This window comes from Patiria miniata, unplaced genomic scaffold (assembly GCF_015706575.1).
Source record: "Patiria miniata isolate m_02_andy unplaced genomic scaffold, ASM1570657v1 HiC_scaffold_13, whole genome shotgun sequence".
Classification (NCBI taxonomy): domain Eukaryota; kingdom Metazoa; phylum Echinodermata; class Asteroidea; order Valvatida; family Asterinidae; genus Patiria; species Patiria miniata.
The window spans coordinates 6,686,060-6,707,841 of record NW_024037051.1 but is presented as its reverse complement, the minus strand read 5'-3'; the positions used below and the strand labels follow the sequence as shown (position 1 = coordinate 6,707,841).

Sequence of the window (21,782 nt, the reverse complement as noted above, 5' to 3'; positions counted from 1 at the left end):
AGTTGGGATAAATGATAAGTTACATATACACACACACACATCTTTGTAAACACCGGCAATCGTGGACCCCCTATAGACCGCTTGCAGACGCGATCGATAATTGACGCGCGAAGGTGCGCGACGCCATGTTATGGGACTAAATGTGCATAGATAGATATACGCTTGTCCCACAACATGGCGTCGCGCGCCTTCGCGCGTCGATTATCGAACGCATCTGCAAGCGGTCTATTGTCTACAATACTCATTCCTTTGCTTGTACTTGTTTAGCAACAGCTCTTATTGGTTTTGTACACAAATTTCAATCATGGACTATCGGTCAATCGTGGACGTATTGTTTGTGCCCTAACACTTTTGTCCTACATGTAGGTACACGATTGCCGGTGTTCACATACTCACACTCACATTTACACACGTACCTTTGGGAGAAGCACAAAGTCTTGAAGATATTCAACTGTATGTCTCTGTTGGTCATAGTCTCCAAACTCAGCTGGCAAAAAAAAAAGTCACAGCAAAAGCATATATTACAATAAAAGACAAACATTAACCTCCAGATCTGCAACTTGTTCATTTGTCATAAACTTGAACTGGATCTACTAGTGTTGTAGTTGAGTGGGTAGGCATTACATTCACTATGTGGACTTCCGAACATCTAGGTCCACATAAAGCAGGTAGAGGTGACGTTGTGTGGACTTGGGCAAGTCCACACAGTGTTTCCCCATTTCTGGAAAACAGGTTTAGAGGCATTTTTGGGTAAGGTTTATAAAGAATGAAGAGAAACACTAAAGGGAATCATAGAAAAAAATTGGGTTGAAAGAGTTTTCACAGTTTGAGAAAAATGAGTTTTTTCACTAGATTTTCTTCACTACACGAAAGCAATGGAATGTCCACACTAGGCATGTAACGTAAACATGTGTGTATTTCCATGAGTACAAGTACGAGGATGAGTACTTTACCATGAGTACGAGTATGAGTGCACGGCAATGTTTTACCAAGAGTACAAGTATGAGTATGCGTACCAAAAAAATGTACTCCAGTATGAGTACTAGTATGAGCACTACAACACTGATCTCCACTCTCATCATAAGCAAGTATAATATATCCACATATGTACCGGTATGTACTTTCCATATTGAGTAACTCATAAAAATCAATTATTTATAAAAGTGAAATGAATGTGCTACAATCTTGTTTATTATGTCAAATTTAAAGGTACCAGTACATCATTTGTAATTGGTGCATTTTGTTCGTTTGAAGCAACAGACGTGCTCAAAATCTAAAGACGGGTACTGAACAACTAACCCGATGAAGTTTCAGCTCAGTGAATGCTGTATATTCTGAGAAAACAACATTCAAGGATCTCGATTTCAAATCAAAAGTTGCTGAATCATGTTTTGAATTGGGCCTGAATTCAGCGTCCGAGACACGGTCTCGCTGAGCCAATTGCAGCTACGCGATGTCGCGCACTAATCTGACAAATTATACCGGTAAATGTAGCATCCGCGCATGCGTGTGCGTCGTGCCAACGCTTGTGCGCGCTTCGCCAAATAAAAAAATTAAAAAACTACAAACGGAAATTTCCAACGATGTGCCTTTAGACGCCATACTATCTTTACACCAATGTATGTTTTTCATCAATAATTACGTCAGTTACTTTTTGGATAGCTGCAAGTGATGGACTGTAGCTTTAACCCTAACGTACCTGAATCCATCAAACTCCACACCCCTGTGGATTTTGATGGATTCCGGATACCTCTGAATTGAGCTATTGGGGGACTTGGGCGGATTCAGGATTTCAACAGATATACTCCAGCCTAGCTGGTGGATTCTAATGGACTCGCTGGCCACCAACATTTTTTTGCATGGCAAAATTGATGGATTTTGGCAGATTCAGGATACTTTCTAGTAAAAGAGCCCAAGGGGTTAGGGTTAACACATACCTTGCACAGCATAGCTGGCCAACAGCACAGCTTGCTCTGGGCTACATGGCAATATCCCCTCAATAATATCAGCTTTGAGTTGCAAAAAATACAGGTATCTGCAATAAAGAGTAAAAAACACATATACACAGGTTACCAAGTGCAAACTACTTTTGACCACATAAAATTTAATGACAAATTAAGGAGTTGGTTAACGTCATGCACTGACGTGTGCCGAAGTCACTCTATGCCATGCAAGGCAACATGTGTGCACATCGAATACCAGTATAATTAATTTAAAAGAAACAAAACTCGATACGTACTGGTATGGTCATTCTATAAATTAAGGGTCCAAGGTGTGAAATTTTCCTGTCCTGTTACCTTTGAACTTACCATTCAATTATCATGAAGTAATTTACTGTCTCCTGAAGACGGTCAGAGCATACTGACCGGAACGCCGAGTTTATACCTCTGGTTCTTTTCAGAACCATTCTCTTAGTTGAGAAATTATTCCCACATGGTGTTTCCGCAAACTTTTCATTAATTTACCATTCAATTATCATTAGGAACTTCAAACATTTTTTTGTATTTGTTGGGTGAGTAAAATGTAGTTTGCTGTTCGTAATCACTACTTGGAAGACGACTGCTTTAGGGAATGCATCAAGATTTAACAAATTATTGATGTCAGCTGTAACAGAGAAAAGTGGACCCCAAATGTATACAATGACCATATACTTTGTATTACATATTTGTCCACATGGCATTTTTTTTATATGTACCGGTAATTGTACCTGTTATCAAACATGAAAGGAAAATTTTGTAACATGAATTTATGTACCAGTAGTTTGACGGCCCTTCAAATAACGTACAATGTATTTTGTTACAAAAATGTGCATTACATGTACACGTACGTTGTATAGGCCCTACTACATGTACGTAGCTTTCTGATCGTATCTGAAAAGAGCAAAAAAATTTTGTACATGCTTCTTGTAAACATTCCAGATTCTGCAGCACGTAAGCAGGAAAATCCAATGGATGTACATGTACATATGTACATTGCATTTATTATTTGGTTACGGTCCACACTGCTACATGTACATGTACCGGTACATTTAAACCGGCCAGTCGACCTCGGCAAGCTCGGTGGTTGAGTGGTAAGACGTCTGCACTATTAAGTAGGAGGTCGTGGGTTCGAATACCAACCAAGCTTTTTGTGAATTTTTCCTCACAATGACCAAGCCTCTCCTTCAACCATTGCATTTTGTGCTTGCGCACACTCTTTACGCCTTTTACAAATAAACGTGACACACAGACATCAGACACACAGACAGACATTAGACAGACAGACAGACATCAGACAGCATAGGGTCTTTAAATATAGGATACACAGTGTTTATGGTCCACATGTACATGTATTTCATCATTGTCTATTACAAGTTTACCATAGTTTTTGTATGCATGCAGTAGGCCCTACATATTGATATTAAGTTTTGCCTCTGTAATCTGCAGTGTGGGCGGAGAGCAAGAATCAGTCATATTTCAGATTCCGTACGAGGCAGGCATTCTGAGTTGTAAAAGAATAGGTGTGAGAAAATGTCATCCATAAATCCAATCTAATTGTAATGTTTAAAGGTGGGCAAGTACATGTAACTATCAAAGTAACACACTTTCATCACAATAATGGGTACATGTGCGCTGTACCGTAGCTCATGCTGGGCCCTGTTTTAAATGTTTTCATTTTAGTCAAAGTTTGATGTCCGTGTTCTGTTGAAAAATTCCATTTTTAAAAAGGATTCCTCGTTACAAATTAAGAACTGAAACATGTATTTTGTTTTATGCTTCTAATTTAAAATTTGAATCTGTTGCCAGTCTTCAGCTGATGTTTTTTTTTTTTTTTTGGCTGCTGAATTGTTTTTACAAATATACGCATGGAATGCCAGTCAATGCATTTTGGGGTAATATTCCAATTTAATAGCAAATGATCAAATCGTTTCAAGCCACCGGTACATGTGTTCTGGAAATGACCAAACATTTCATACAATTATGTTTGGAAACCACCTTTTCTAAAGGAAAACCTCAATATTTGGAGTGGTTTTCACATGAGGTAACTTGAATGAAGCAATTGCCCCACACATTTCCGTGATCAATAGGGACAGATATTCTGGGGGCAGATTTGAGCTTGTTTACTTTCAAACCGGAATCTACCCTACCGCAGGCCCAGAGAACACAGGGTTAGGACATTCCGGGGTCACACCACAAAAATGCAGATTAAACATAGTGATGTTTCATCATGGAGAGAGGTGAATACGCAATCTCTTCAGAGAACCTGGGCAGGAACTTCCAAAACTTCCTTGAAAATGTAATGACACTGCAGTGTAGGCTTTTCTAGATAATGTGAGATTTAAATGTTTGTTTTCCAGTGCAGTGTTATTCATCCATGGGTGTTTAAATAACTGGACTTTAAAACCAAATCATGACTAAACTCAAAAAAACAACAACAGTAAACTACATTTACTGTGTACATGAAAAAAAGTTTCCAAAAATCCGGTGCATGTACTGCACACGTTTATGTACTGTACAGGGTCTGTACATTGTACATGTATGTATACAATGTAAGTACCAGTAAATGCTGAAGTTTGATAGCAAATCAAATAAAAAACTGATAAAAGTGGATTCCGTGGGGATCATCAACGATTTTTAATTATGTTTGGATATGAACTCTGGAATTGTGTGGCTACAATGTACATGCAGGCACCTTGTCCTGCACACACTCTACAGATAACGCCAATGAGCACATACAATGTCTCTTCAATCAACATACAGTTTAAGCCCAACAATGCTGAACGTCTGAGAAAAGCTCTGACAGTGAGTAATTATTGTTGATGTACCCTAACGTTTGCGCGGCCCCCAACGTTGCGCACTTTGATTTTTCGCCTGTAGCGCCTAGCTAGAGCAAAAGTTGTAACTGAAATTTCACAGAGAGTGAAATTTCATCAAGTTCTAAACACTCCTGTTCATAAATCGCGAGTTTATTTACCCGTTACAAAGTTAGAAGAAAAATCAATTTTGGCGTGATTTTCCGATTTTATTTTCAAGTGCAAAGTGAACCCTTTGAAAATGCCCCGAAAAATAAGAAAATATTTTTCTGAAAAACATCTGGCTGGGTATGTAAGTAGAGATAATAATGATTTATCAGAATTTGTCAAGTTTACAGAAATTCTTAAATGTTACTTTGGAATTTTCTGAGATTTGTTTAAGTGCGCCACGTTAGGGAACACTCAACCAATTTGTGCCCAATTTCCGGACACCACCGTTTTTGAATTTCGGATTAAATTTTATGTAACTGAAATTGTTCACAGCTAGGTTAAATAGCATGCGTTAATAAGGTAAAAGTACTAGTATTTTACTGCATGAATTTGAGGTTTGTCAACAAAGAGGTTTGGCAACACTACACGAGGAAAGTTGGGTAAGCTTCGAAGTGTGCCACGTTAGGGAACACGGCTATACTACTGGCTGTTGTTTACACTGTACGGGCAGAGAACAAAATCTAGATTTAGCGGTTGTCAAATCATGGAGGATGTTCCTTCCTCCATGGTCTCATCACCTGCTACGGTAGGTTCGCATTGTTGGACTTTGCACAGACTTCTAGAAAATATCAGTATAGACCATGTCACATACATGTATGTATCTGTTTACAAAATTGGATGTTGTGGTAATGTGATGCCATTTTTCATCAAACCGTTCTCTTCTGCACTGCACATGTAGGCCTACACATGTATGTACACACATACTGAAATTTGTATCCTTGTGGAGACATTTCTTTGTTTTCATGTAATAAAGTTTTCGAGTTTGAAAGTACAGTTTCAAATGCTGTTACTTTTACCAGAATTAATTTCCTTGGCTGAAATTCGGACTTAATATCCCTTTTCTAAGACAGATCAACATACCTTGGAAATTCCTACTTTTTGAGTAAAATCCATATTTCGTGAAAACCTTGTGGAGACGTATTCATCTATAGAAATTTCCCGGTGGAGACGTACCGTATACAATCTTTTGTTCCCTAGTGTGTGCATGTCTCCAGAGGGCACGGTGCATCAGATCATCATAATGCACATGACTGGTTTCAAAGTGTTGACATTAAATGTGACGTGATCACTGTCTGTACTCTCATGAAACCCCCTTCTATGGAGAAACCACTGTGCATGATATTAACATGACATTTACTGTACAAAGCAACTGTGTGCCCGTGACAGTTTGTCTAATGTGAACAATAGCTAGCACAATGCTTATGCCATTTGAGGGGGCCTCCGTGATAGAATTGATAAAGCGAGCCCAGATTGATTGTATAGGTTGGAGGGTCGGGGTTGCAAAATGTGCATGGAAATCTACGTGTAGTATTACCGGTAGAAAGTGTACATTTGTATTCAGTCTCACGAATGTCTTTTGCCAAAAGATACATGCAGTTTGGAATTCTTTGTCAAATTAAACAACATCCCCCCCCCCCCCCCTTTAAAGAGGTTGTGGAATGCTCGAAGACATTTCCGTCATTTTTCGGGTATATTTAGCCTAAGGTGTGATGAAATAAAAACGACTATTGTGTCTGTCATGAAATGAGTACGAAAGGTTCTTTTGAGAGATGTTTTTTCAGGTCCTGTTTCGACCCGAACGTGCAATTTGTGTAAAAGTCGTCGTTGGGGGCAGCGAACAAAACATAGCAAATCGTGAAATAATAAACAGGACTCCCGATGCAGCGTAGTATAAACGAGTCCTGTTTATTACGCCACGATTTACCATGTTTTGTTTGCTGCCCCCAACGACGACTTTTACACAAATTGCACGTTCGGGTCGAAACAGGACCTGAAAAACAGCTCTCAAAAGTACCTTTTGTACTCATTTCATGACAGACACAATAGTCGTTTTTATTTCGTCACACCTTAGGCCAAATATACCCGAAAAATGACGGAAATGTCTTCGAGCATTCCACAACCTCTTTAAAAACGAAAATTCTGCATCATGATAACAGGATTCAAATACAATACATGTACCAGTACGACCATAGCGTGTATACATGCATGAGTGGTCATGCCCATGTGTCTCTCCAGCATGGCCCTGTTTTCAGCCAAACCCAAATCACCACTGCATATATTGTTAGCCATAAAAAGGATCAGCGGTTTACAGAGGAATGCATGCATGACAAAGGCCTGGGCTGAGGGACAAAAAACACGGCTGGAATTTGAAGGATGATGGACAACAGAAACCACCTTGCTGGAATGCACACATATGGCTCAGTACACTTTTGGTAAAAATCGCATGTGTATACATGTGTGGTACATGTATCTCGACATGCTCACTGGTCAGAAAAAAAGTTGGTCATTTCCACTGCAGCTTCTTACAGGTTGGAGACAAAAAAGCTCGCATATTAATGATATTAATTTTGGCGATGGAAGTAAAGAATTTTGTTTTTATTAAAAAAATAAACTTTACTTCAAAAAGTTGCCTACCTTTGAAAAAGTTCTTTTAATTTCAATGGTTCAACTAAAGGAAAGAAAGATGTGAGACTAGTTTTTGTGTTAAAATCACTTGAGAAACAGTCCCACTTAGGATGGGAACCCATTTCTACTGGGCAAATATTCGGTGTGTTAATAAACAAATTTCAGTGCTTAGCAGTTTCAACACATTGGTCCCCAAGTATTAAGCTGCCAGTCACATACAACTAAGCACATTTAAGTACAACGTTCTACAACTAAGCCGGCACAGGAAAAACTGTAAGCAATGAAAACAGGTCACCATTAAGCTTCGTCCTAAAATAAGGGAATATTTTCCCTGTATTCCAGGGCATATTTCAAGAGTCAAGCTTACAAAGTAGTATTTTGTGTTGAAGCCCAAGGGAGATTGGTTTCAAATCTCCCATAAAGTCTGCCTCTATATTTAACAAATTATACAGGCTCCAGGGCTGACCTTGTGATTTCCTGATGGAGTTGCTGGACATTGGCAGCGAACAGCATCACACAGAATCTCAGGACAGGGTCCTGGGAGTTCTTCTCCAGCTGCTTCTTGAGAGGTTTCTCCAGGTCCACCCAGCGCAGCTTGTAGCCCTTGTTGATGTACTGGAGCCCAAAGTACATGGTCTAGACCAGAGAAAGATAAAATAAATAAATACATGTGTTGATGTGTACGGGTAAATAAATACACTGTCTGCGTGGGGAATAACAACACAGATACATGTACATGTACATGTGTATCAACTTATATGTGTGTCTGGGATAGTAGACACTTTCATTTCTGCCAAGTCCCTTCATTAAAGGGAAGATACAACATTTGCAAACATCACAAAATGAAATGATCAAATTATCACGAAATACCTTACTGGATTGTAAGGGAATGACAGTCTAAAGCATCCTGTAAACTCGTGGCTCCTGTTGTGCTGACATTTTCAAGAAAAATTCTACTTTTCCAACGCTGGTCGGCTGACCAGCGTTGGAGAAAACTGGCTATTTTTCAAAAACTGCTCCGAATTTTCATAAGTAGTTATTTCGCATTTTCTTTGCAATTGATTACACACCTGTGAAGGGGTACAAGTCTGCTAGACTGATTCTCTGACCTTACAATTCCCAAAGTCTATAAATTGCTCCGTTTCATCTTAAGTGGGGTCAGGGAACCAGACTGCAAGAACATGATTGGTTTTCTTGGTTTTTCCAGCATCTACAAGCCCTAAATGTGAAAAAAATCATTTTAACAATATTTGCTATAACATACTAATCCTCCAAATCCATTTATTTCTGAAAATTGCAGCAAAAGCAAATGTTGTACATTCCCTTTAAAATTTGAAAGAAAAAAACTGTCTCACATATTCAAGACAGGTATGTACATGTACTTGAAAGCAAACAAGCATACAATAAGGCAATTATGCACATGTATACAATATATAAAGTGTCATCAAATTCCACAAAATTTGGTACATATGTATACATAATCATTAGCTCTCAAATTGTATACTTGTAAACTTTCAAAAGTATTGGTATGGTACCGTACCTCGGTGGAAAACCAATCTTTGCATACCGGTATGCTTGTACCGGTACGTGCGTAAATTTAATAATTTTAATTTGCTAATGTACATTAACATGTACATGTACATGTACATGTACATGTACATTGTACATGTATACATGTAAGCAAACTTTTAACATTTCTACTTCAGAGACAAAAACCACATAAATTTCATTGTAGCTCCATAAACAAAACAACCAAGTGGAGCTAATGTCAATAAATGGGACTGATTGGACCACTAATAGTATTTGCCGAAGGGCTGATGTTTATGAGCTAAATGGGCAAGGGTCGCATAGTTCAACCTGTAAAACTATGCCAAAAATGTCGGCTGAGGTTGGGGCCTTGATCATCAGGGCAGGGTCAATGTCGCAATCTGAGTTGAAATTTGGCACCGGACTGGTCCATGTGTAAATGTAGGCATTTGCAATGTAAAGATCTCTTGTCATTAAAGGAGGAAACGCAGGGTTGGCAAAACCTGTCAAAAAGCCCAGCGGCTATTTATGTGTGAATTGATTGTCAATTATGTGTGCATCCTGTGCAGAGCTGAAGTGAAGGCAGCGGGCGATGGCTTGTGTTCATTTGCAGACAACTCGGAAGCACTTAGAGTCAATCAATGACAACTTTATTAGTGATGCAGCCTACAGCAACAAAATGGAATCAATGAAAAAAACATGCGAAAAATCTTTCAATATTTTGAGAATTGTCAAGAATGATTTTAAATGCTCTCCAAGTGCTATGCTGTATCTTTTTTTTAATACTCAACACATGAAGACCACAGTAAAGTACACCCATGTTTGTTTTACATGATGTGGACATTCCTTTGTTTTCGTGTAGTTAAGAAAACTCAGTACCAAAAAAACACTTTACTTAAACTGTGAAAACTCTTTCAACCCCAAATTTTGTTTTTGATTTCCTTGAATGTTTCTCTTCATTCTGCGATGGATAACCCTAACCCGACAATGCCTCTAATTAAACCTGTTTTCCAGAGAGGGCGAAACGTTATGTGGACACGGCTTCGTCCACATAACGTCAACACAACCTGCATTATGTGGAAATCTTTTGTTCACATGTCCACATAGTGACTGTAAGACAAACTCACATGTACATGTACCGTACATGTATGTATACTTGTACATGTACATGTTAGTGCACATTTTCGCATTTTAAAGATAATGTCCATTGAAATTAATTTTTGAGAACATGTCCTACAAATGTAAAGTAATCTGACACTGTCCACCGCCCTTGTAGTTTAGGCACATTATACCATTATACTGGTACCCATGTTCTTTACAGTACCAGCAGTGTCTGACAAATTCCATACTTCTTCGAAAATAGCCTCCTACTCCAAAATAGCTGGCTCGAGTTACCCATTCCAATCTGGGTCATTCAACTCCACAACATGTAAACTGTATTGGTACATGTATACTACAATGGTACATTGTAAATATTCTATCATAAACAATACAACATGAACGTTAATCATCAAAATTACCAATAGGTTTGGCTTGTTTGAAATGTATACAAACGTTCACTGATTAAACAAATATTTGCATTACTAAGTGTTTACGTGAAGGTCATATTTAAAAACTAAAAATACATTTTAGAAGGCTTGAAACAATATTGCAAAGGCAACTGAATCCTTTACATACATTGTACTGTACACTGCATCCTTTGGCTCTATGTACACAATGTATGACTGACTTGTCAGAATGATAAATATCTGCTTGGCAGCAGACATTAGGATATGACTTGCTATATACATGTACATGTACAGGTGTACAGGTGTACAGGTGTACATATATGTAAAGGGGGAAAACTGTTGGCATATTTTCAAAAGCAGTCATTTGTCATCCGGTGCCAAGCCCTTCCAGAAAATGTGCTGACTTCAGAAAATGTCACATTTCCTCTTGGCCAGTCTGGGCCCATTATCCTGATTAAAAACCAAGAGATGGAAAAATCCTGCGGTTACATGTAGGTCCAACCATGGTCCAACTACCCAACTTGGCTATGTTTGTGTTTTCTGACGTGACCTCGGATGACACTGCCAAGGCAACTCACACAAACATCCTGGCAAGGTGGCAGGTACTGATTGGAATGTGCCAAGCATTATTTATGGGTGTGCACAGCACTACCCATTTCTTTGAAAATTCATCAGCACAGGTTTCTGTGTACTGTATTGTACATGTAGGGTAAACTGGGGTAAAAACGCCCATGGGGTAAAAACGCCCAATTGACTTGTTTCCCCTGCTAGTAAAAAATGACAAGATGAATAACTCAATGGAATATATTTTTAATAAGTACAATGTAGATAAAAACTAATAATAAAAAGAATTAAATTCATTAACATATTTGAAGGGTACGTAGGTGCTGTTGAAAAAAATATTTAAAAAAAAGTTTTAAAAAATGGCCGTCGAAGGTTTAGCCTATATTGCTTAAAATTATTTTATAAAAAAAAGTATTTTATATTTTTATTATTCTTTAGTTGATATATATTAAGAAGGGTTAATTACATAATTATAAATGATTAGAATATTAAAATCTATTTTAATATTTGTTTAATAATGTTTTTTAAGTGGGCGTTTTTACCCCGGGCAAAATCAGGGGTCTCGGGGTAAAAACGCCCAGTACTTTTCTTGACATCAAACTCTATTGCAGCCTCATTTATCTTCAAAAACCTCACTGTTGGAACTTTCTACAGCATTCTGTTTGTTGTATGAGTAAGTATTAGCTATTAGAGTCCTTCCACATAAATATGTAACAGTGTATTATGTGAAGTGGGGAGGTACATGCAGGCGGTATCACTAACTGACGTTACGTAGTGGTAAGGAATCTTGCATTTGTTTAGTGGCGAATGCCATGGGTCTATGATATGTGAGCAATTTTGCTGATTACTTAGGCAAGACCCCGCCTCTTGACCTCCTAGATTTTGACCAATCAGCGGGCACTTTCTATATCGGGTCTTCGGTCATTCACCGTTGCGCGTTATAGACAATGGATTAAAAAGCCCTGCGTTATGCACTCTATTATTATGTTACGCGATAACGCGCCCGGCTGTTGTTGCATAACATAACACTGCATTCGAATTGACCAATCAAACGTTTAGTCCTGATTTGGGAATGAAATGACGTCACTATTTAGTAAAGTCGACTCCGATTGGCTGAGGCGCGAGATCGCATAAATCTGCATGCTTTGATATATAAGACGTTAAACAGGAGTCTGGGCTCTGTGGATAATGGGTGATACTCAGACTAGCATTTGTTAGGGAATTACACCTCTATGGTGATTTGAGTGTACTTTTAATAAGTAAAAATGACTAGAAATGGTTGTAAGACCCAACTAGACCGGTTTCTACTCTCATGCTCTAATAGCAGAGCTTCATCAGTAGTAAGCCAAAACCGGTATTTTATATTCGGCTAAATTAGTCGTGTCAAATGTTAGAGTGCATCTATAGATACACATAAGTGCATCTAATAAAATTTTGTGTGAACCTTGTAATAAGTCCAATTCCGGCTTATTGATAAACCTTGATTTGAAGATTTTTGGCCTTTTATAGGCAGGAATTGGTTCGCTGGGAAACAGATTGCATACATGTAATTTCAGGTGTTCCGGAATTAAATGCCAGTCTTTCAGCAATACTTTTGTTAGCTGCTGGGTTTTGATGAGTGGTGTGTAGATTATCTTGAAGACTAGAGGTGGTTCTTTTTGGTTGTGTTTCATTCATGATGTATTGCTCACAGATTTCAAATTGTACGTCTTTTATGACTGGCAATTTCCTCTTTCTTGTGGTTACAGAGTAGAAGTTTCTCCATGAACGCTTTTCTTTTCTCTAAGAAATCTTAGTATCTTATCTTAGTACTATAGTTCTCCCTTGATAAAGCCTTAGGTTACCAGCAGTAGGCTAAAAGCACACATACATGCCTAATAACATGGAACTATGATTTGGCTAAACAAGATTGAAATTGATTTTTCAATATTGGCAGGTCTTATCATAACCTACAAGTTTGTTATGGGTGAATTATGTACGCTAATGTTCCACTTCCTTCCACATAAAAATACCTGTTTCAAATTATCAAGTTTGTAGTTATAATTAACCAGTTGTGTTTGAAAAGTTATTTGTATTTAATGAAGTATCCCTCCATATTAAATAAATTACAAAAATACGACTATACTACAGGGAAACCTGTGGTATGGCAATTTTTTTTTTTATAAATGTGGGCGGGCGTTTTTACCCCGAGGCCCGGGTAAAAACGCCCGCCAAACTTCCTCCCGAAAAGGGGGGAAAATTTCCCCTTATCAATATAATGACAATGATATTATATTTGCATCTGATAGAGGAGACATGTATTGCACAAAACCACACATTTATTTCCTGGTGTCTCCAAGAAGTAAAGAGATATTTAACAAAAACTTAAAAATCGGGCGTTTTTACCCCAGTTTACCCTATACCCTCATTAAAATATGTACATGAGACCTCACTACTGTTTTCTAATAAACTGAGTATTTTATTTCCTGTATGCTACATGTACATGTACAAATGTACATGTACCGTACTTTGGACAATAGATTGGCTTGTATGCGTTAGTCAGACCATGGAGCTATTTATAATTTAAGGGCAGATACCATAAAAGGTATCCAAATGAGCCAATTTTTTCTTTTGTGTTCAGGAATGTATTTTGTACCTTTATGTGTAACTGTAAGGTCAATTTGAAGTTACAAGCCTTTACAAGGTTTCTTTCCCTGTGAGTGAACATATGTTTTTAATTTTTGTTGTTGACAATTTGCCACTGAAGTCCAAGGCAATTTGCATTCTTACCTCATGCAGTCAACTTAAACCATATCTGACTGAATAATTTATAATCTCACTAGGCGAAAAGAAATTTATTTAGCAGTTCATCACAAGAAACCTAGGTATGAGGATACAAAAAAAAGCAAATTAATGTGCTATTAATTGCTAAACGGCATGTTTTAATGTATATTCTAACGAGCCATCCAAACAATTTCTGTCACAGTAGGCTCAGGGCATATTTCATGGGGATGTATCGATTGTCAAAGTTTAAATACATAACGATCGGTGCTAAATTTATACATCTGGAAAATCGTCAGGTCAATTGATTTGAAGTCTTTTTCTCTCATCAACACACTTGCCTGCTCACATACAAAAAATGGAACACGCTGTACGTGTACGGTATGACTACAAGCAAGTAAGAGATCGTTTGTATCATTCCAAATGACTAACACAACCGTTTTTCAAATTTATAGCTCTGTGGCGATAGCGGTGAAGCCTCATAGGCATAACCTCACTTGAACCAGACCTCCTGCCTCGACAGCCAGACATGACACATCACACCAAGAATTTCACATTGCAGGTTGTCTTTCCCACATCCTTAAAAAAAAGGTCTTCAGTCGCCCTGGTTATGTTAAGTGCTTAGTGCTAGCCTCTGGCCAACATCACGAAGCTGCTAAGCACAGCGATTTTTAAAAAATATTTGCTCAGCAGGTATCTACAGTTCCGAAGCCAAAAATGTTAAGCAATGAATTTTGCTTGTGACTGGTTCTGAGAGATCTGCTTACCGTATACATTTGGTAAGCAATATTTTTCTGCCTAGCAGATCCATGCAATTGGGACCTGATGTACATGTACATGTACCGTAGATGAATGTGGCATTGTATAATACTTGTAGTTCTGCCACATGTGCATGTGTTTGTTTTACCTTTTCACACTAGAACCTCTCAACCTGGGTTGAACTCAACCCTTGCAAAACTCAGCGCCGCTCTAGGTGGAGTTTTTGATTTTTCAACCCCCATTCACCCCTGTGTCGTTTCATACTTGTTGCGTGCAAACTGAGCTCATTTTGCTCGGTTACTACTGTTTTTTAACCCTGTCTGAGAATTTTAACCCGGGTTGAAATCTCAACCAGTCTGGAGCAGGGTTGAGTTCAACCCGGGACGAATTCGATCTCAGGGTTGACGCAGGGTTGAACATTTTCAAGTGTAAAACGCCACACGTTTTCACTCCTGATAAACCCCAAGATCTGTTCGATGTGAAAAGGCCAGAGTTTCCAAAAGTAAGATGGTAGATCAAAGACTGGGTAATGTTCTTGAATACAAAAAACTTCCCTGTGCATTGTACATGAAGCTTGAAGTTGAACATGTATGCCTACGTGTAGCACACAGTCTTGTCACTTTTCAAATCATTGTGTTTCAATCATTCTGTTTGACACTACACGTACCGGTATGGTGCCCAAATATTAATTTAGAAAGTGACTGATACACAGGCGCTCCACCTCTTGGCTGTGATGACCTTCGTGATCTGAGAAATTATGTCAAGGTCACCCCCTGGTGAGCACGGTTCTGGAGACCTGTTACTTTACATTATTCTTGGACATGTACACAAAATAGTAACGGTAGCTGTAGTGTGTCATAAATGGTGGGTAGCTTTTGGTTACTGGTTTTCAGGTACATGTACAGTGTTCTCTAGGAAATAGGACTTGTACGCATACACGTAGCTCTTTCAACGTCAAACAAGTACATTTTGCATGCAAAGTCAAAATGGCTTCATATGCATTACCTTACATGTAGTTACTTTTTGTCATATTGTAAGATCGTGGCAGACCTGTCCAAGGTCCTGTGGACTCCGTGCACAACTATGCACCCTCAGCACTACTCGGGGAAAGATTTCCATATACGAAGTTCACTCAACACCCTGTGTACAAACCCTATGAGATTGGACTGAAAAATTCTAAGTGTTTTCTAAGAAAATGCTTGTATTTTCTCACTGCTCAAATTGACTTTGATGACATGAAATTGCTATCTGGGGGCTTGTTAGTCAATACAGAGGAAAATAAGTGAACTTCGTATATGGAAATCTTTCCCTACTCGGCAGTTAAAACTGCAAGACGTTCTGTATTATTGGAGGAAAGAAGTGCCAAAAACGTGTGTTCCTGTCACGTGGTGGCACCATGGTTTCAGTACTAATCAGCTGAAATTGAGTTGTGCCTCGTTTTGCCATGTATGTGTACCGGTGGTACTCACACTAACCAGCTCCCGCATTCTTAATGTAGCTTTCCTGGCCTGATCTACCCAAGCACTAGTATCAAATGAGGACAGTTTCAGGACAAGTCTTAATTCCCTAATGGAAACGAACTAGGCTGCTGGCACCGGTCACTTTTTGCTAAGTTTCCGGTTGACCTTGGGTGGAGGAAGGGGGGGGGGGGGAATGACAGTTACCAGTGTGGGGGAAAATAATTGAGACACACCCACCTCTTCAAGCTGCAGTCTCTGCGCAATGGTATCCAAGCAATCTTGTCCCAGGCTCTCCGATGTCAGCGTTAATTCCAGGAGCGTGTTATCCAAGAGCTCTATCCTTATGACAAAGGAGTTCTTGCCCGTCACATTGTACCGCCGGGTTTTCTTCAGACGCAAGCCAAACGGCATTTTGATGGGATTTACTCCCCAGTCACGGGAGGGCATCCAGAAGAACCAAGTCGTTTTTTATTTTTAAGTTAAACTTCTCCTCCTGAGAAAAGGCAGATTTTCTCAAACCGTTTTCAATGTTCGGGTATGCATTGCACTCCTCCCAGTTCCACTAGTTACAAAATGTGTGCATCTTTCCATCCGATTGACGCGTGATAGATTGTCGATATCTACGTATGGACAAGAAAAGTAAAATGTCAATGAAAGGTATTAAGTACAAACAAGGAATGGCAAGGATGATCCCAATCTGGTTCCTTTTCACTTCAATGTGATGTACCAATAGACATTGCATGGAGACCGAACATGGGTTGAAAACAATTAGGACATCAAAATGTACAATTCACAAAAAAGCATAACAATTTTTTTTTTTTTTTAAATCTACACCAAAGGTATAGTCCTGACATTTTACCCCACCATCCGACATTTTCTACATTAACCCTAACCACCCCAACTCCATCAAAATCCATCCCCTCATTTTGGTGGATTTTGGGGGACTTGGTCCAGAAGGCCTGACGTGACTAAATATTGATGGAGTTTGATGGTCTTGGGCCTAATGGCCTGAAGCAGTGCTAGGGGTGTCCGATTGATTTTGCCTAGCTTCATGTACTGCTATTGTGATAAAAGCCATGTGTAGCAAGTCAATGAATGTCATCCAGTGTGTTAGTGGTGGATTCCATTATGTCATGTACAGTTTTGTATTGGACGCACAGTGATTGATGGATTTTGATGGACTTGGTCCAGTTCCTAGTAAAAGACGCTAGGGAGTTAGGGTTAAAATTTTCATTTGACCTTTTCTTGGCCAAAGGCCCATGGAATGGATGCAGATGGAATTATGGGACACCTTGACCCTTGTTTGACATATATTTTAAATGTTTCTTCGCCAATTAGACAAGCCAAGCATGAAAGTGTTGGAATGTTGAGCACATGTAGCTGTCAGACATGTAATATGTGCAGTGTGCATGCATGTACATGTTTAAAGGTAAAAGTTGGTGTGATATTCTTGAGTGAATTTTACTGACTCAACCAGAACCAGAAACAAATACATACAAATGTACATGGTGCAATTGAACATGGTTCGTCAAAAAATGCTATTGACTTAAAAAGTGTGCATATTCATCGATCCCACAGGCATGCTGTTCATAAAACAGTGGTGGGAATAAAATCCAGATATTTTAAAGTTTGGTTTGAATTCTACTATTCGGTTTGGATTTTGGTAACAGTCGAAACCAACCCTTAAAAATCTGGCCCTTTTTTTTTGGAACACAAGCTAAAGACAACAACTGGAACATTCCTCAATTTGCTCCATGATGTCTGATCATAACTGCATTCGCACACTATAGCTGTCTTCTTGGTTCATGAATAGCCTGCCTACACGTATTCATCTGATTGAAGAGTTCCCACCCATTTTTATCAACACTACAGCTCAGGAGTGTTTTTGTAAAGACCCAGTGGTCATTCATCCTGCAAACTTTAGGCCTACCAAATCATAGTTTTTATTCATCGGTCTTCAATATGTGGCACCTCACTTTTTGGTTGGCATGACTGTGATCTGAATGGGAACTTCTGATGAAATCGGACAACCGTTATTTGGTTTGAAATAAAATATGATAACTGGATTTTGAAATCTCCGATTTTTCCACCACAATAAAAAAATCAGAGGAAAATGTACATGTATGTACATTCAGAATACTAGTAGTATGCAGTGACTAGACAATACATTTATATGAAAGCAGATCAACATGTTATCCATAAACACTGGCAAAAAGTAACTGCACGGCTGAATTTATAGAGTGGTGGCCTGCTGCAACAAAAATGACATTGAGTCAGAGGGATAGGGCAGGCCTACACTACAGCCATGACAGCCTACAACTTAGAAGTCTTTTTCTTAAAGGGAATATACATCATTTGCTTTTGCTGTAATTTTCAGAAATGGATGGAATTGGGGGGTTGGAAATATATAGCAAATATAGTTACACTGACTTTTTTGAGGTTTTGGGTTCGAAAATGCTATAAAAACCAAGAAAATGATCATTTTCCTGTAGTCTGGTTCCCTGACTCCATATAAGAAGAAACAGAGCAGTTTACATACATTGGGGAATTGTAAGGTCAGGGAACCAGTCTAGCTGGCTCGTACCCGTTCATAGGTTTGTAATCGATTGCAAACAAGTGCGATGGTCAATTGGGGCCAATATTTACAATTAACAATAACATGTTTGTCTAAAAACAGTAACCTATTTATTTCTAACTAGTAATAATAGAACTAATAATTAATCCAGAAGAAAACTTGACAAAGCCTGATATATAACTTGAACGTATTGAAACAATGACTGTGCTTTCTTAATGTCAACTCCCATGGCAACCTGTGCAAAACAGCATGTGTGACTGAGGCTATATGATCGAATACGGATGTTGCATGTATTAAATTGTACACAACGCAATGCTTTGCATGTCATAACACACGTACGCAAAGGCGCAAAGCAAAACAGAAATCGAATGATTAAGAGCGGTTTAAATTACAAACTATTACTATACAGCTACAGCTAACAAATATACTTACTCACGTTATGTAACTGAGGAGCATTCAGTCATATCATAAAAATCCCAATTTTAATATCGCACAATCGTATGATCCGTGGCCCCAGTCCCGTACTCTTCTTATTCCTCCATGTCTTGACACACCACTTGCCGGCTGCTACACATGTACATGTATACATTGTATACACACAGTTCATGCAGCGCTAGCTGTGGCCGTTTCACACAAAAACAGTCTAATTCCGCCGGAACTAATTCATCTCATTGAAGTAGCAATGGCTGGCAAATACTTCCTCTAAATACAACGGGAAGGAGCGCATTCCTCTCCAGAATGCTTCAATGGGTTCGCTTCGAAAGGTTAAGCTGTACTTTTGTTTAGTCATTTGCCAAAAAATTGGGTCAGATCTACAGGTGTATCGCTCCGCATGCGATGAATGATTGGGGAATGTCTGCTATGCGTGTGCGTGTCTGTGGTTGATCTGGTTCCCGTCTCATCCCTGCGCTAATGCAAAACCGCCAGTGGCTTGGTAACGGACCAAAAGTTTGGTCGTCTGATTCACTGAAGCAGAAGAATTTCGAGGCCGTTGTATGAGGAATTTAACGGAATAACGAAACGGGATGTTATCGTGACGAAATTTGATGTCAACTAATTGTCACGAGATCGGGCCTTTTACACTTTCGTGGAAGCTTGTTTCGAACGGTGACAGAGGAGAAACGACTTGGTTTCAATTTATAGCTCCATGGTTTCAAGTAACCCTGACGACTCGGAGTTATGTTCGGCTAGTCCCGGATCCCACCACTAACTGGGGCGCTAGAACTCCTTTTTTGACCAATGGGATGTTGGTCTGTCGTACTCGCAAATATCAAAAAAGGAGTTCTAACTTCTATCGCCCCAGTCAGTGGGACTAATGTTGGGCCTCTTTAAGTACCTTGTTTCCGACAGACCCATGCGCTTATATTCACTCCTTTTTTTGTATTACATAAATGTAAATGCATTTCTTCATTATTAGTGTGTCACATAAAAGTAAAATTGAAAACTGTTGCCTATTCTAAACTAAAGAAATCTCATGATGTTTAAAATTGACAGGGTGGCATTGTGTAGCTAGTTACTAGTTTTAGTTTCTTGCCCAAATCATTTCCTGCTCGAATATACTTATTTAAATCTTTTATAAAAGTTGTATTCATTTACATTTTCATTTTGTCCATAATTTGGAATAAGAACCCAGTACTTTTTATCGCTTTGTCAACATTACGTTTTTCGGCATTCATGAACTATCGATTCTAAACCGTTTGTCCCATATATGGTTTGTCCAGTTTTGTTTTATGTTAAACAGCGCCCTCTATTTACCGTTGCTATACATGTAGTCTTTTTTTCTCACTGGTAGTTCTCACAAGTTTAACCACGTTGTTCACAGAATTTTGCGCCCCATTCAATATCATCTCATCGACTGCAATGCTTGGTTATTGCATTGCCTGTATTTTGTAATATATCCTCTCTTTATTTAGCTGAATTAGAGGTATTTTAGAGCGATTTTTTTGACTCGGATTTATGTAAACACGTGTATGATAATGATGAGCTGCCATTATGTTATACAGCATAGCCACATTGTTTTCATGCTTTATGTGTTCATAATTCCTGGCAATGCTGTTTTATTGTATTGAAAGAATTGTGCAGATTGTTGGTCCTTTTGATACAGTATTGACAAAGGTTTATGTGTAGTGTTATAACACTGTTATCATGTAGTTTCCACCGTTAATAAGTGATTAAGGCCTGAGCTATTTACTGGTCTGCAACCCTAAAGATATTTTTTGAAGTCCGAAGGACAATGGGGTCTGGGGAACCGGACTAGCCTGCATCCTTTAAAACAGCTACAGCAGCTTTAATTATGTCTTTATATATAGGCCACGATAAGTTACCCAGAATGCCATCCCCACCGTCCTTCACAAGATTCCGTTAAACTCGTCAGCCCTTCCCGGCCAAGCGCCCTAGGCCCTAGCTGTTTGCAGGGCACGGGGTGTTCGAGCGAAGCGCTATGCGTATTAAGATGCACATCGGTATCATGAACAGCGCTCCTAGTGAAATGTGGTGTCCTGGTGTAACACTGTTCTCTTCTACATTTTAAAAGTCGGGTTTTTTTAATTTAATAAGGATTAGATTTTAAAGTTGATATTATTTTTCACGAAAATAATGTTTGATAACAGGCTGACGAAGGACTGTTGGGAACAGCAAACGGAATATGCATGTAGGCCTGATATACAGTGTTTACAAACAAATCCGTAAAAATCGTTTTCTTTTTAAAGACGTCCGTACGCTTTTAAAATAGTAGTAGGGGAGTTGAGAATCTGTGTCTGTCCAAATACAAAGAGTAGAAGTCAGGCGCGGAACCCCTGAGAGAGGTTTGAACCCCCCCCCCCACCAACCCCCACCCACATACTGACGCACTCAAAAATATGTACATCTATAACAATTATAATAATGATAAGGTCCGCCTGTCCGCAACAATCGGATATAAACATCTCTAACGGGCCTGACCCCTCCCCCGGCAAAATTCCAGGATCCGCCCCTGCACGCCTGATGTCTTTTTCAAAAAAGGCCTGCATAATAATAGTTTCCATTGTTGCGTAACGAGAAGCACGTTTAGCACACGTAGGCCTACGACTAACGAGGCTGCCTATACAATTTTCCAAAGAAATGAAAACAGTGGGCTCATTATTGCCCAAAATGTCAACTCCTTTTCGTCCATGGAGCCCAAACAGATGGACCCACCAATGTGCCACGTTTCTACGCCTATTATTTTTGAGAAGAACTCTAAG

General features: G+C 39.0%; 1 protein-coding gene across 2 annotated transcripts in view; it reads right to left on the bottom strand.

Annotated features, from left to right (window-relative positions):
- LOC119721155 (tyrosine-protein phosphatase non-receptor type 14-like) overlaps positions 1-19,090 on the bottom strand; it is a 33,121-nt gene extending 14,031 nt beyond the window's left edge. Inside the window, exons 1-5 of one of the 2 annotated variants that reach the window (XM_038191017.1) lie at positions 18,994-19,090; positions 16,224-16,606; positions 7,875-8,044; positions 1,938-2,035; positions 417-487 (exon numbers count right to left, since the gene is read on the bottom strand). In XM_038191017.1, the coding sequence (XP_038046945.1) occupies positions 417-487; positions 1,938-2,035; positions 7,875-8,044; positions 16,224-16,433 (549 nt within the window). In that variant the 5' untranslated portion in view covers positions 16,434-16,606; positions 18,994-19,090. The remainder of the gene's footprint in view (positions 1-416; positions 488-1,937; positions 2,036-7,874; positions 8,045-16,223; positions 16,607-18,993) is intronic. The other variant, XM_038191016.1, reaches the window with a different exon arrangement.
- Between the last annotated feature and the right edge of the window lie 2,692 nt (positions 19,091-21,782).